Source organism: Prenolepis imparis, unplaced genomic scaffold (genome assembly GCF_030444845.1).
Source record: "Prenolepis imparis isolate NDT839.2.m4 unplaced genomic scaffold, iyPreImpa1.0 SCAF_41, whole genome shotgun sequence".
Classification (NCBI taxonomy): domain Eukaryota; kingdom Metazoa; phylum Arthropoda; class Insecta; order Hymenoptera; family Formicidae; genus Prenolepis; species Prenolepis imparis.
Window position 1 is genome coordinate 199,752 of NW_028141199.1, and position 16,023 is coordinate 215,774.

The following is a 16,023-nucleotide window of genomic DNA, read 5'->3' on the forward strand; positions in this document are numbered from 1 at the left end:
ATTTATCATTCTCCGTTTCGATAATCGTTTTTTGGATTTGACAGCTTTTTTTATTTTGTATCTTGTGTAGGAGGTGTCCGTGATCAATATAATTTTGTAAATCGTGGAATCTTTTATTTAAGGTTCCTAGGTCTATATTAATTATTAACTTCCAGGTGGATTCTACTTGATGTAGATAACCGATTTTTTCGAAGTATATCCCTGGCTCTCGATTAAATTGTTCTACCTCGTATTCCTCTTCTAGGTCCTTTCTTGCGGTAGTAGGCTGCATCTTCCATGTCATTAGCGCTCTGGAATGGAAATAGATGTGCCGAAATTTTTCTTTCTTAATATTCTATGAACGCTTTTAAACGGGCATGTGTATTTATTATCTTTCGTCCTACTTTAATATTATAATTGACATCGGAGATTTTGTCAATGATTGTGTACGATCCGGTCCATAATGCATCGAGTTTTTTGGATCGACCCCTGCGGACGGTTTCGTTGTGTAATAGTACTTTTTCTCCTACCTTGAACGTGGTATTCTTCGATTTTTTGTCGTAGTTATCCTTTGCTTTCACCTTTTCGTTTTTTAAGTGTTCCTTTGCGATTTGCTGGGCGGCGCGTAATTTTTCTTTCAATTCTTGCGCATAGTCATCGTATGTATATGTCGGCTTCGGGGGTTGCGATAATGCCGTAGGTAGGGTTGCTTGATGCCCGTAAAGTAGTTCGAACGGCGTGAACCCCGTGGCTGTATGCGGTGTGGTGTTATATGCAAACATTGCGTATGATGTCCATTCATCCCAGTCTGTTTGTTCAGCATTAATGTAGTGGTGAAGGTATTCTGCTAAGGTACGGGTGAGGTATTCTGCTAAGGTACGGTGTGATCGTTCCAAGGCTCCGTTGCTTTCTGGATGGTAAGTTGTCTGAATTTTCTCAATTTTTCTTAAGTTAGTAATTTACAGACGTCCTTGAACATTTCGCTAAGGAAGTTTGTACCCTGGTCGGTTAAGACCTTTTCTTGGATACCATGTTCGAAGATAATTTTTGTTACGAATTTCCTTGCAATTGTTATATGGACTAAAACAAGCACCTCGGTGCTGGAACACTAAGTTCCGTGATTTTCTAAAACGTTTCAGCTTCAAAGAATCTGACGCGGATAAATGTGTGTTTTTCGGAAACTACAAAGAATCGTTAGTTTACCTTGCGCTTTTTGTAGACGATGGTATCATCGCGGCTAAATCAAACAAAGTTCTCGAATCAATAATCAAATCGTTAAGTGAGTCGTTCGATATTACTTCAGGTGAATGTAGCTGCTTTGTAGGATTACAAATAGTTCGCGATAGGATAAATAAAACGATGTTTATACATCAGAGTGCATATACAAAACAATTGATCGACAAGTTCGGTATGAAAAATGCGAAAGGACTTTCTGTACCGGCAGATCCTCACACCGCATTATACTCAGTCGCAGAAAATGTAGTAGAAGCATGTAAAATACCATATCGCGAAGCAGTAGGCTCTTTAATGTTTTTGGCAATAGTGTCCCGACCGGACATTTCTTATGCGGTGAACAATGTAAGCAAGTTCCTCAATAACTACGATACTAGTCATTGGCAGGCAGTGAAACGCATAATTGCCTATCTAGTCAACACTATAGGGTACGGCATAGAATATCGAAGAGACGGGAGTGATTCCGAACTAGTAGCTTTCTCAGACGCAGATTTTGCAAGCGACATCGAAACCAGGCGGTCTACAACTGGCTACGCGTTCCTGATGGCAAATGGACTTGTGTCTTGGTCGTCACAACGACAAAAGCTCGTATCCTTGAGTACTACGGAATCTGAGTACATAGCAGCGTCAACTGCTACACGAGAAGCTATCTGGCTGAGAAACCTATTACACGACATAGGACACAAACCTAAACATGCGACAGTCATACACATAGATAACCAAAGCTCAATTCGTCTTGTGAAGAACCCGGAGTTCCACTAGAGAACAAAACATGTAGACATTAGATACCATTACATACGTGAGAAATTCGAGACATACAGGTAACATATACCCCCACAGAAAACCAGTTAGCCGATATATTTACCAAACCCTTGCCTAAAGATCGATTCAAAAAACTCTGTATTAAACTTGGAATGTATAATAAAACCTCAATCGACCAATAGAGCATTCAAACGGCGGAAGTGTTAAGGCTGGTTTCTCATGCTCTGTATATTGCGTGCGCATGCACTAGAGAGAGTTTTTTTTGTTCGCAAGGTGGCAACCATGCTTTTCTTCTTTTCTTGTTTTGCTACGTTGTCACCACTATCTCTCACTGTATCATTTTTGTGTGCACGAGCGTTACGTACTTTCAGAAGAATAAATTTATACTATCAAAAACGCAGTGTGATATTCTTATCAATCCTTCCATGCAATATAAGAGTAAAGCCTCAACAGTATATAGTAAAATCAGCTGCTCGTGCTAACGAGAGATATCGTGTATCTGTCTGTCATGTTCTGGACTATCCGTTTTGAATAATCGTGAAAATATGAGCTGTGCAGTGCAAGAACAAATGAGGAGTAAAAGTAATTAGCGTGCTTATGTAATACTCGAGTGTCCAGTGCTCAGTAATCATTTCGCGTTGTATATTCACCTGCGCATATCAGATAAAGACAAAGATGCGTATTCGAAAAAAATATATTTATGATACATGTGAAGCATTTAAGAAACCTGAAGCAAACAGAATATACGAGTAAATGATATCAAATTGTTGTAGCAAAAATAAAATCGTGTAGTTTAAAGCATAATAAATTAAAACGTTATAATTGTAAGATATAATTATATTTTTTGTGAGAAATTTTAAATAATTATAAAATGTCAAAAATTTTTAAACAAAATCGGCGTATTCTTATAATATATTTCTTATAATTATAATCTATATTTAATTATATTTTTTTAAACTCTCCTAAATGAGAATTGTGTTTGTTCTTCGTATAGAGGCACAGGAAAATGCTGACGAGTACAGTAACGAGGTGGAACAATTACGAGGTACAGTGGCCAGAAACGAAGAAGAGAAGCAAAGATTGGAGGCGGAACTGTTGCAGATTAAAGAGATGTTATAACGTGAGGTGGCTCGGGCAGACGCCGAAAGTCGCAGAAGCAACGTCATTATAACCGAATACAAGCAGGTATTTGCCAAACATTATTTGATTCCACATAGTAAGATTTCAAATGAGTTCAATTGCATAGAACTGCAGGAAACGCAATTTATACTGTTTCAGATCTGTCAGCGTTTTGAAGACGATTACAATGCCGCAAAGACAACGTTGAGCGAATTACGAGTGCGTTACGATTCATCCTATGATTCAATTTGCGTTATATTATTCGTGTACAGAAATAAAACAACTGATGTTTCAGGCGAAGGTTTCAAAATGTGAGAAATGCAGGACATGTATAATGGATTCGTCCAATATATTAGCGGATATCGCGCATCCCTTGGAGAATCGAATAGATCCTATGCTTCACAGAGTGCAGGAAAGGGTGCGCGAATTAGAATTGGAATTGGCGCAGACCAAGTTGGCTCACGTCGAGGCCGAGTGTCGAAATCAGGTGACAAGAATATATATTTTTTTGCGTTACATTAATTTTTCGAAATCGCAAGATATAGAAATCCTTGATACAAATCGCGTTTGCGATGCAGGATCTGACGCATCAATTGCACGCTACTGCCTCCGAGCTGCAAGCCGCGCGAAACAGCTGGCCGTGGCTCAGTAAAACCTTGTCCAGCATAAAGGAAGCAGCGAACAAGAGGGAAGTCCTGGCTCCGGCTGCTTTGAGAGATCTGAGACGCGATAGCGCACCCGGAGGCGATTTGCATCATCTGATACACTCTCGAAGCCGCGACGCGCGGGACAGTCTCAAGGAAGTTGTGTGATGCAGTAAGCATTTCCTTAAAGTAGAGAGAGCAATTTTTTTACAATAAAACTTTATAATATTAAAATAAGACGTAATATTTATAAAATATCAATCGTACGAATGAGAAGCTCATTTTATCTGTATTCAAATTTTTTAAAAATATTTTATAGAAACACAGTCATCGATATTTCTCATTGATGTTGTTTAATATTCTTCCTATCTCTCTTTCTCTTTCTTTCGCATGAACGATATTTCATATTTATATTCGTTAATTTTTTATTATAGACAAAATGCCAGTGGAAGAGTTGGAGTCAAATATGCCAGGCACAAATACGTGAACATGACGTATATTCGTAGTTACATGTAATGTACATACGACTTGATCTGTTAAGTCGATGATGTAATTCTCTGTCACTTTCCGCTATATTTCGCATGTCAAAGTGCTTTTCAGGCAGCCCTATTTATCGCTAATAATTATATATTGAAAATTGGTATTACATTTTTTGTTCTTCAAAATTAGATTAATTTCTGTGATCTTTTTCTTTCAATACTCTACGAGTATAAACACGCTTATATTAATTTTATATTAATTTAATTTAATTTTTTTTTTTTTAGCATATGTAAAGCAGTGCTTTTCTATGCTTGATAAAATTTTTAAAAAATGATATAACACTACACTTATTACGCGGGCTACTAACAATCGACAATTTACCGCCAAAAGAATCGCATTACGTACGCAAACATACGGTAAATTATTTATAATATTAAAAAATACACAAAATAAGTAATATATGCCGCGTTTTGTACGAAACTAGTCGTAAGTATGAAAGGGAGAAAATGTAGAAACTTCTACCGTGTATACAGTGCTTTCAAGTAACACAACAAATGCGCGATATCAATATACAATATAAATCAAGATTTATATCGCGTAACACAGCAATGAAGAGTTATTCTTTTTTTTCTTAATTAATTTTATCCGGATTAATATAACATTCCAAAATTGTGTGAATGCGTTTTCTTCCATTATTGCTTTTTATTATTAAGTCAGCTATTCTCTGCAATGATTTCAATTTAACTGACGTAATTGATGATGATACGTACGTATAGTTATGATACTTTTACTGATTCACAATTAGTGTGTTAGAATTGATATTAAAAGTTTTCACTGTTTTAGTTTTTTATATGTATTTTCGTCACCGATAAACTCGCGCGAAGCGTATATATTTTATCTCTAGTTCCGTAATGAGACATTAATCATACAAATATAGCAAAATAGATTATGCGTATAAAAAAATATAACAAATAAATGCGAGATACTCAGAATTTTGTTTAGTTGCAATTTGCACTTTGTTTTGACAAAATTGATAGCAAGAAACAAACACACTATTAAAAGCCATAGAGCTTACTGGCATTAAGGCACTACTTAAAAGCGCAATTCTGTCAAATATATGTAATTTTATGTAGTATTATAAGTGTTTTAACAATAAATTTGCTAATATATCCCTATAGCACATTCTTGACTATCAAACTTAACTTTGTAAGCCATTTACTCAAATATGATATATATTTATTTATGTATAATTGCATTTAAAAAATTAAAAAAGAAACTGTTACGCGCAACGAAATATTACTAAAATTGTCTATAATTCTACAAACATATTCATTTATGGCATTTATGCCATTGAGTTATACAATTCGATTTATTTGAAACACGATTCATGTTTATTTAATTTCTCGATTAAAAAAGGAATTTATTAAAATGCGATAAAATTAAGGAAAACTGTGTACACGATTGCAAGTAAAGTTTATGTCACGTTTTGCTTGTACTCTAGCGAATAACCAGTTATATCACTCAAAAAATGAAAGTCTTTATTTCTGTAAATACTACAAAACAGTCGAAATGGTCTGTTAACAGAATTATGTAAAGTTGTAGGCTAATCTTACGTATAAACCACACATACACACTGTATACCCTGTAATTTCATTCAACAATATTATTATTGAAATAAAGGAAGATATCGCACGTCTTCATGTAAAATATTTAATATTAAGAAGTTCATAACTTTTATGCCATACAATATGTTCACGAGCGCGTGCAGGAAAGTGGATATATTGAGGAAGCGAAGCGATAAGTGCTCTCAGATATTAGTTTAACAATGTTTACTGTATTAGCACAAAAATTAACATATACAACAAAACAGTATTTGTCACGACTAATAATAATGCCGTAATAGAATTCTAGTCCGTAATTCGAAATCGTTAGTTGGTTGATAGCGGGTGGCGACTGCGGTTTTAATTAGGTATAAGCGGTATAACAAGCGTGCGGTATGCGGTTTCACGACGGATAACTGCGATAAGGCGTGGATGATCATGGGTGAGCTCCTTTTATTGATTCGGGCCAGGAGTCACCCTTTTCGCCGAGCGCCAATAATCATCCTTAATTTTCAAACATTTAGAGGTGACTCGAAGGCGCCGTACGCTATAGGCTGCCTCGTGATCCGCGCAGAGTAGGCACGTGCCTGTCATGTGCGAGTCTTTAGATCGCGCGATTGATTGGCCTTACAGTGCCCACGTGATGCGGCCGCGCATGCGACGTCGGTGGTTGTGTTCCGGCGCGGTGGCTGTTACGTGTTTATATGTTTGTGTTGTTTTTTATTGGCGTATCTGTCATCGCAGATTTATTGCCTATTTGTTTTTGTCCTCAAAGTCGCAAAATAACAGATCTTTTTTAAATTGCAGAAATAATGTATAATTATTTATTGCAGCTTTGAACATCCCGCCCGCCTTGTCACTACGTGACAACATGAGTTGTTAGTGATATCCGGTCGCGGATCTCAAATGATTCGTGATCGATGATTGAAGCGGTCGCGGCTGCGCATTGCGATGTACGTGTGGTCGCGTGCCGCGATGTGTGAGTATTGTCGGTGATACTGTGAAACACGTAGTCGCAACGAGATTTCGTGGTGAGTGAGGTGAATTACAGTGAGTGCAGTGACAGTGAGACGATAAGGTGAGATGTGGTGTATCGAAGTCGGGGTCCATTCTCGCAAAGGTGTTGTGTGAGTACAGTGCGGTGTGATTTATGTGTCAGTGTGTAACGAATCGGTGTCGTCGACGCCCGGAAGTAACACGAGCTTCACGAGCGGACGTACGAGTTCGGAAGTCGCCGTTCGAATGGTGACTACGCGCACGACGCCGTCATCTCCTGGATGCAGTCGCGTGATCCTTGCAAGAGGCCATCGGCTCGGAGGGGTGTTCTCGGAGCGTGCCAGACAGAGTGCTCCGATGCGGGGTGATGCCTCGTCCTTGAACCACTTTGATCGGGAGGTAAGTCCATGAATGTACTCGCTCGACCATCTCCCCCAAAAATGGTCCCTCATGGTTTGCAGGTGACGCCATCGTGACCCCGTGTTTCCAGGTTTCTCGATCTGAGACGGCTCGGGTACGGCGAGGAGAGGTGCCCCGATGAGAAAGTGTCCCGGTGTGAGAGCGGCGACGTCATCTGGATCATCTGAGAGTGCCTGCAACGGTCTGGAATTAAGACAGGCTTCGATTTGAGCGAGGAGCGTGCTTAACTCCTCGAAGGTGAGGGTGGTCTCGCCGATCACTCTACGAAGATGATACTTGGCGGATTTCACGGCTGCCTCCCACAATCCGCCGAAGTGCGGGGCCGCTGATGGATTGAAGTGCCAGCGGATTCCCTGAGCGGCTGCTGCACGTGCGATTCCACGGCCATCGGAGGACGCTGCAATGAGGAGCTCCCGCAGGGTGCGGTCAGCTCCAACGAAAGTTGTGCCACAGTCGCTGTAAATGTCGGTACACAGGCCCCGGCGAGAGACAAAGCGGCGAAGTGCGGCGATGAATGCGTCGGAGGAATAATCCGAGACGAGCTCCAGGTGGATGGCCTTCGACCAAAAGCAGATGAATACTGCGATGTAGCCCTTGTAAGCGCGATGTCCACGACCTTTGCTCGTCCGAATGAGTATTGGCCCTGCATAATCCACCCCAGTGCGTAGAAATGATCGTGCTGGAGTGACTCGATCGGGCGGTAAATTGCCCATCGGCGGGTGTGGAGCAGCCGCCCGCCACCTGGTGCAAGTGACACAGCGATGAAGTAGCTGTTTGACGACGGCTCTTCCTCGTGGCACCCAGAAGCGGAGACGAAGCAATCCGAGCGTGAGTTGCACTCCTCCGTGCAGAGTCCGGCGGTGACAGGAGTCAACTATCAATCGCGTCAACCATGACGTTGGCGGAGCGATCATCGGGTGCTTCTCATCATGCGGCAGCAGAGCATTTTTGAGTCGTCCTCCCACTCTCAGTACGCCGTGGTCATCGAGGAATGGATTGAGCTTCACCAGCGAGCTGCGTGGTGATAGTATGCGTCCGGCGGTGATGGCGGCGACCTCTTCAGTAAAATGGAGCGCTTGCATCAATCGAAGCCAACGAAACAGCGCAGCGTCCAGTTCATCCGGATCCAGTGGTAGTCCAGGGGTGTCAGCGGGTTTCGATGTGCGACGCCAGCGCAGACACCATGCCGATACTCGCAGCAGGCGTTGCAGAGTGGAAAACCGAAGAAGGAGTTCCGGTTCGACAACGACGTCCCTCTTGATCAGCAGGCTGGTGGCTCGGCTCTCTGGAAGGTCCTCTTCAGATGCTCCCATCTCGGTGCTCGGCCATGCAGCTTCTGTCCTCAGCAGCCAGGTAGGTCCTGTCCACCACAATGCGTGGTTGATGAGTTCGCTTGGATTGATTCCTCGCGATGCACAGTCTGCAGGATTGTCTCGTCCGGCCACGTGTCTCCATCGTGCGTTGGGCAGTTGCGTTTGGATGTGAACTACCCTGTTGGCGACGAAGGTCTTCCACTTTGAGGCGTGCCCGCGGATCCAGTGGAGGGTGACCTGGGAATCAGACCAGAGATAGATCGGCACTGTGGCAAGGTCGAGCGTGTTGCAGACGTGATGCATTAAATTGGTGAGTAGAGTGGCGGCGCAAAGTTCCAGTCTTGGCAAGGTTACTTGTTTGACGGGAGCTACCTTGCTTTTAGCCATCATCAATCTAACTGAAACCTTGGTCCTTTCAGATACACAGCGGCGGCATAACCTCGTTCTGATGCGTCTGCGAAGCCATGCAGTTGAAGATGTGTGTCGGCATCTCCAGTGCAGAACCAGCGAGTCATCCGTATGCGATCGAGAAGCGGAAGCTCTTCCAGCAGGCTTTTCCACTGTCGTACGTCGGCTGGTGGGAGTGGGGCGTCCCAATCCAATCGCTGCAGCCACGTCGTCTGGATCATGATCTTCGCCCGGATCACGACTGGTGCTAGCCAGCCCATCGGATCGAACAGCCTAGCGGTTTCGGCGAGGACTCGTCTCTTCGTGAATTCCGCGATCGTGCGGGGATGAAACACGAAGGAGAATTGATCCCCGTGCGGGTGCCAGTGGAGTCCTAAGGTGGAGTGAGTTTCTCCTTCCCACGAGTGTGGTGAGCGTTGAAGCCGATGTTCCCGTGGGATTCCCGTCAAGACCCTCTCGTCGTTCGCTGCCCATTTTCTTAAGGGGAACCCGCCCGCCGTGCAGAGATTGCGAAGTTCATTTTGCAGCGTGGTCGCGTCCGCCAAGGTGTTCGCGCCGGTGACCACGTCGTCCACGTAGCAGTCACGGTTTAGTGCGACAGCACCGCGGGGAAACTGACCTCCTTCATCCACCGCGAGTTGCTGCAGCGTTCGGATGGCAAGAAAGGGTGCGCAAGCGAGTAGGTTACTGTCTTCCGCCGATATTCCAGTACCTCATCATCGACAGAGTGGCGCCACAGGATCGTCTGAAAGCCGCAGTCGTCCGGATGCACGAGGACTTGCCGGTACATCTTCTCGATGTCCGTGACGAAGACGTACCGGTGCCAACGCCATCGTAGCAGTATGTTGTTAAGTGCTGGCAAGAGATTTGCTCCGATGAGCAGATGAGCATTCAACGACTCACCCGACTGTGTTCGTTGCGATCCGTTGAAGACCACCCTGAGTTTGGTGGTGGTGCTGGACTCCTTGAGGACGCCGTGGTGCGGTAGGTAGCACTTGCTCTCCGAGTCACTTGGCAGTGTGCTTATCGCCTCCATGTGTTGCAGATCCTCGAATTCCCGCATGAAGCTTCGATAGAAGTCACCGAATCGAGGATCTCGGTCGCAGCGTCGTTCCATCACCAGCAGAAGGCGTTCGGCCGATTTGCGGGTCTCGCTGAGGGTTGTCGGCGGCGCGGAGAATGGCAACCTCACCACGTATCTCCCGGCGGTGGTGCGTGTGTGTGTACGCACAAAGAGCTCCTCACATCGTTCTTCGTCAGGGGTGAGCGGAGCTACTGCGGTGGGTTCCTTTTCTAGCTGCCAAAATTGTTGAACCAGCTCAACTAGGTCGCGGTCAGCGGAGCACTGGAATGTGTGGCGTTGTTCCTCTGCGGATGCTGCGTCGGAGCCCCCAGAGAGAATCCATCCGAAAGACGTCTTCTGGGCGATCGGCATCTGGGGTCCGCCCTTGCGTAGGCCCTCTTCAAAGATTAGAGAGCATACTTCCGCTCCCAGGAGAAGCTCCGCTGGATCGCCCTCCTGGTATTGAGGGTCAGCCAGCTGAAGACCTTGAATATGCGGCCAGTTGCGGTGGCGTTTTGCTGCGATACCTTGTTGCAGCGAAAGGCGTGGCAACACGAATGCTGCTACACACAGGTTGGCGTCGGTCACGTTGGAGTTGATGTTCAACGTGACTTTGCCGCGGGTTGATCCTGCACGTGTGCCTCCAATCCCGAAGATGGCCATGTTCGTGTGGGATCGTGGCAGCCGTAGTCGCTGTGCTAGCGTCTCGGAGACTAGTGACACCTCGGAGCCTTGATCGATCAAAGCTCGGACGTCGTGCGGTGATCCATTGCGGTCGGCGATTTTCACGCGAGCGGTTGCGAGGAGGACTGCCTTCTTGTCTACGTTCGTGTGAACCGTAGTGAGTGTGGTGGCCTCGGGTTGTGAGCGTGTAGTGTATGCGTCGTGCAACATGGTGTGGTGACGTGCGTTGCAAGTGAAACAGCTCTTCTTCGATTGACATTTTGCCATGAAGTGGTTACCGAGACAATTAAAGCATAGTCGCTTTGTCTCGACCAATGCTTTCCGATCGGCAGCTGATTTGCCCTTGAAATCACGGCACGTCATTAGTGAGTGTTTCTCGTGGCAAAGTGCACACTGCGGCGTATCAGTTCCGTGCTTCGCGACGTGAGTTTTGGCGGTGCGTGGTAAATCACTGGAAGTCTTCACGAAGTTCTTCGGTCGCGCGGCGTTGAGTGTTCGCATTCGTCGGCTTATGAACTCGAGAAGTGCCTCGTGACGTGGAGGTTCAGCGGAGTCCGACGTGGAAGACTCCCATTCCAGCCGGGTGCGTGCGTCGAATAGTTCGATGACTAAGTGGTTGAAGAGATCCATCCCGTGCGAGTTTATGGGGCGGCCGATACTTTCTTGAGCGTTTACGGCGGTGGTGACAGCATTGTGGATGATACTCAGTTCTTCGGCGCTTTCCCCCTTCATCTTCGACGTGGCAGTGAATGCGGCGAAGTTCAAGCGGATCAGTTCCTTTTTGTTGTCGAAGTGTTTGCACAATATCGCCCACGCGCGATCATAGTTCTCGCCCGTAACCGGTAATGATCTGATTAACATTTCAGGCTTGGCCTTGCACACTCGAGCGAAGATAGTGGAACCGCTCGATCTTGGAGACTGAGGAGTTGCCACCGATGACGGACAGGAAGAGGTCCCGAAATGAAGGCCAGTCGGCGTACGAGCCTGAGAATTGCGGGAGTTTGATGCGAGGCAGCGTGGTCTTCGGGGCGCTGTCAGAGGTAGACGGTGTGCCTACGACTTGAGCCTTGATATGTTCGGCGTAGCCATCCAGCGTGCTCCTTTGCATCACGTAAGCATTCTCCGTTATCTCGAAGAGACCAGAGGTTACGTACGCATTCTCCTTGAATTTATCTTTCAGGGCGGCCCGAAGGAGATCATGCTGCTCCTCGAATTTCACCCACAGTTGGTCGAGGATCCGGATGCGAGTTGCGACGGCACTGGCGGTGATGTTGGCGGCACCCAACTTCTTGAGGTACTCCACTGAACGCGATATGCGACTTTGAATTTCGCTTTGACTATCGTGAAGCGTAGCTGCATCCATGATTGACACTCACAAATGTTCCTGTTATAGTTGAGTAATCACTTCACTCCCGCCACGAGAGAGAACACTCGCGAACGTGCGGATGCCGGCTTTATGACGAAAATCCGGCTCGAAGGACCATCAATATGTTCACGAGCGCGTGCAGGAAAGCAGATATATTGAGGAAGCGAAGCGATAAGTGCTCTCAGATATTAGTTTAACAATGTTTACTGTATTAGCACAAAAATTAACATATACAACAAAACAGTATTTGTCACGACTAACAATAATGCCGTAATAGAATTCTAGTCCGTAATTCGAAATCGTTAGTTGGTTGATAGCGGGTGGCGACTGCGGTTTTAATTAGGTATAAGCGGTATAACAAGCGTGCGGTATGCGGTTTCACGACGGATAACTGCGATAAGGCGTGGATGATCATGGGTGAGCTCCTTTTATTGATTCGGGCCAGGAGTCACCCTTTTCGCCGAGCGCCAATAATCATCCTTAATTTTCAAACATTTAGAGGTGACTCGAAGGCGCCGTACGCTATAGGCTGCCTCGTGATCCGCGCAGAGTAGGCACGTGCCTGTCATGTGCGAGTCTTTAGATCGCGCGATCGATTGGCCTTACAGTGCCCACGTGATGCGGCCGCGCATGCTTTTCGCGACGTCGGTGGTTGTGTTCCGGCGCGGTGGCTGTTACGTGTTTATATGTTTGTGTTGTTTTTTATTGGCGTATCTGTCATCGCAGATTTATTGCCTATTTGTTTTTGTCCTCAAAGTCGCAAAATAACAGATCTTTTTTAAATTGCAGAAATAATGTATAATTATTTATTGCAGCTTTGAACACAATATGTACATGCTTTTCTGTATTAGGTCAAAATATATCGAGAACATTATATCTACTATCAGATTTTACATCAATTTTATTTACCCAAAGCACGAGCGCGAACATAACTCTATGCAGTCTCAGTCTTAGGAAGTTTTAAGAAAATTGTAGTTAAATAATCACAAAACAACTCAATATTCATAATATATCACACATTTGTGATAATATAATGTACCAGATATCATATATATACGAGGGATGTATGATAAGTACCCGTGTTTAACGACTGATAGCGCCACTGACTCAAAATCTGTATACTATTGTTTAATTTCATCTTTCAACTGTCGCCTGTCAAAATTTCAGACATATTTATCGAATAGATTTTGTTTTAAAACTGTTAAAATTGGGCAAGTTTGTATTTGTTTGCAATCATGGAAAAAGAGCAATATCGGTCAGTGATTCGATTCCTTTTTTTGGATGGGAAGACGTGTGAGGAAATCAAAATGCAGTTGCATGCCGTTTATAAGGATCATGCACCTTCGATGACTACCATCAGATATTGGTTTAATGAATTCAAGCGAGGCCGAACATCCGTTTTTGATGAAAAGCGTCCAGGCCGTCCGATTGTGGTGACTACGGAGGATATGGTCAACAAAATCCATGATATCGTGTTAACAGACCGCCGAGTGAAGATCAGAGAGATTGCTGACATTGTAGGCATCTCAATTGAACGCGTACAAAATATCTTACACGAAAAATTGGGCATGAGAAAGCTATCGGCGAGATGGGTGCCGCGTTTGCTCACAGTGGAACAAAAACGGAACCGCATGACAACTTCAGAGTACTGTTTGGACATGTTTAAGCGCAATCCGAAAGAGTTTCTGCGGCGTTTCATAACTATTGACGAAACATGGATCCATCACGCCAGAATCGAAAGAACAGTCTAAACAGTGGACTTCACCCGGCGAACCTGCTCCAAAGAAGGCAAAAACGGTTCCATCGGCCGGAAAGGTCATGGCCACCGTTTTTTGGGATTCGCGAGGCATCATCTTCACCGACTATTTGGAGAAGGGAAGGACAATTACGGGGCAGTACTATGCTGATTTATTGGGCCGATTCGACGCTGAATTGAGAAGAAAACGGCCCCATTTGGCGAAGAAGAAAGTGCTCTTTCACCACGACAACGCACCAGCTCACTCGTCCGCAATCGCTACAGCAAAACTGGTCGAATTACGCTATGAATTGCTACCTCATCCACCATATTCCCCCGATTTGGCCCCCTGTGACTTTTTTTTGTTTCCAAACATGAAAAAATGGCTTGGCGGAAAGCGGTTCACGTCAAACGAAGAAGTTATCGCGGAAACAGAAGCCTATTTTGCGGAGTTCGAAAAATCATATTTTTTGAATGGCTTAAAAAAGTTGGAATATCGGTGGACTAAATGTATTGAACTAAAAGGAGACTGTGTTGAAAAATAAATAAAAAAAAATTTTTTTTAATGCGTTTTCTTCCCTAACACGGGTACTTATCATATACCCCTCGTATATATATACAGGGTGTTCGGGAACTCCGGTGCCAACCGTTGAGGGGTTGTAGGGTAGGTGAAAATATGCAACTTTTATTAATAAACATGTAGTCTCCGACGACGCCTGTCAACGATGCACGACTGCAAAGCAGAGATGGCGCTCCGCGCTCAGCGGCGCCTGCGCACACGTACGAGGCTCTTTCCTTGTGTTCGTGGTGGCAGCGTCTCGAAACTGGCATCTCTGCGACGCAAAGCAGCGAACGCCTAGTCCACACTGATCTCAGTTCAGCGTTTTGTTTCGGAAATTAAATCGACATGTTTACATTTGCGGAGATGACAGACATGCATCTTGTGTTCGGTGAGGCTCGCTGCAATACAAGACTTGCTGAAAGGATCTACCGTGAGAGATTTCCTAATCGGCGACACCCCTGTCGGAAAACATTTGCAGCCATCGATCGTCGCTTGCGGGAACTGGGAACGATGACGGTGAACAGATTAGACACCGGAGCAAGAAGACTTGTCCGGACCGTTGATTTTGAGGAGGATATTCTGGAAAGATTTGAAAATGAACCGTCCACTAGCACTCGCGCCATCGGCCATGCTATGGGAGTCGCCCACAATACTGTCTGGAAAGTCGTACACGAACAACAATTACACCCCTACCATCTACAGAAGGTGCAAGCAATGGGCCCAGCTGACTTCCCGCTTCGTGTGAATTTCTGTCAGTGGTACCTTAATCGCCTCGTAGACAATCCACATTTTGGTAGCATGGTTTTGTTCTCTGACGAAGCGCAATTCACAAAGGATGGCCTCTTCAACAGCCGTAACAGCCATCTTTGGAATGACGAGAATCCTCACGCGAAACACATCAGGACCCATCAGCAACGGTTTTCTGTAAACATTTGGGCTGCAATCTTAGGTGATCAATTGATCGGCCCGTTCGTGTTGCCACCTCGCCTGAACGGGAACAATTACTTGCAGTTCCTCCGCGAAACCCTGCCTGAGTTAATCGAAGATGTGATGTTGTTTGTACGTAATCAGATGTGGTATTAGCACGATGGTGCGCCGGCCCATTTCTCCCGAGCAGTGCGGGACTATCTTGATCAAACCTACCCTGGTCGCTGGATAGGCAAAGGAGGTCCAGTTGCATGGCCACTTCGCTCCCCAGACTAGACTTCTCTGGATTTTTTCCTTTGGGGTCATGTAAAGAGCCTAGTGTACGCCACTCCTGTAGAAACAGTAGAGGACCTGACTGCGAGGATCTTCAATGCTTGTGAGGTCGTCCAGCATACACCAGGCATTTTCGAACGAGTTCGGCAAAGTATGGTGCGGCGGTGTAATGCCTGCATTGAATTAGGAGGTCGCCATTTCGAGCATCTTTTGTGATTGCATTTTTTGTGAAGGAAAAATAATAAAGTTACTGGCGTCGACAGGCGTCGTCGGAGACCACATGTTTATTAAATATAAAGAAAGAGAAAAATATGTTTCTACTTAATAATCAGATTTTCCTTGCTGTTACATAAAACGTTACACATAGGTTCAAAATATTATAATTTCATAACGCCATAAAAAATAAAAATAAATATAGAGGTAGTTAAATATCAACATGATTTAAGCATTTAAATTTA

General features: G+C 44.8%; 5 protein-coding genes across 5 annotated transcripts; 3 read left to right on the plus strand and 2 right to left on the minus strand.

The window, feature by feature from the left end:
• The first annotated feature begins 1,338 nt into the window (after positions 1-1,338).
• On the plus strand, positions 1,339-1,974 carry LOC145947075 (uncharacterized). Its single transcript, XM_083056848.1, has one exon. The coding sequence runs from the start codon at positions 1,339-1,341 to the stop codon at positions 1,972-1,974; it is 636 nt and encodes a 211-aa protein (XP_082912974.1).
• A 1,101-nt stretch (positions 1,975-3,075) lies between these two features.
• On the plus strand, positions 3,076-3,909 carry LOC145947083 (rab GTPase-activating protein 1-like). The gene is made up of 4 exons (XM_083056856.1): positions 3,076-3,159; positions 3,253-3,312; positions 3,389-3,580; positions 3,672-3,909. The coding sequence occupies exons 3-4, from the start codon at positions 3,428-3,430 to the stop codon at positions 3,903-3,905; spliced, it is 387 nt and encodes a 128-aa protein (XP_082912982.1). The 5' UTR covers positions 3,076-3,159; positions 3,253-3,312; positions 3,389-3,427; the 3' UTR covers positions 3,906-3,909.
• A 3,484-nt stretch (positions 3,910-7,393) lies between these two features.
• On the minus strand, positions 7,394-8,934 carry LOC145947076 (uncharacterized). The gene is made up of 2 exons (XM_083056849.1): positions 7,500-8,934; positions 7,394-7,407 (listed from the first exon to the last, which is right to left on the minus strand). Exons 1-2 carry the CDS (start codon positions 8,932-8,934, stop codon positions 7,394-7,396), a joined length of 1,449 nt encoding a protein of 482 aa, XP_082912975.1.
• Positions 8,935-8,936: 2 nt separating this feature from the next.
• LOC145947077 (uncharacterized) lies at positions 8,937-11,563 on the minus strand. Its single transcript, XM_083056850.1, has 2 exons — positions 9,668-11,563; positions 8,937-9,596 (listed from the first exon to the last, which is right to left on the minus strand). Exons 1-2 carry the CDS (start codon positions 11,561-11,563, stop codon positions 8,937-8,939), a joined length of 2,556 nt encoding a protein of 851 aa, XP_082912976.1.
• Positions 11,564-13,375: 1,812 nt separating this feature from the next.
• LOC145947078 (protein GVQW3-like) lies at positions 13,376-13,819 on the plus strand. Its single transcript, XM_083056851.1, has one exon. It carries the CDS (start codon positions 13,376-13,378, stop codon positions 13,817-13,819), a length of 444 nt encoding a protein of 147 aa, XP_082912977.1.
• The last annotated feature ends 2,204 nt before the right edge of the window (positions 13,820-16,023 follow it).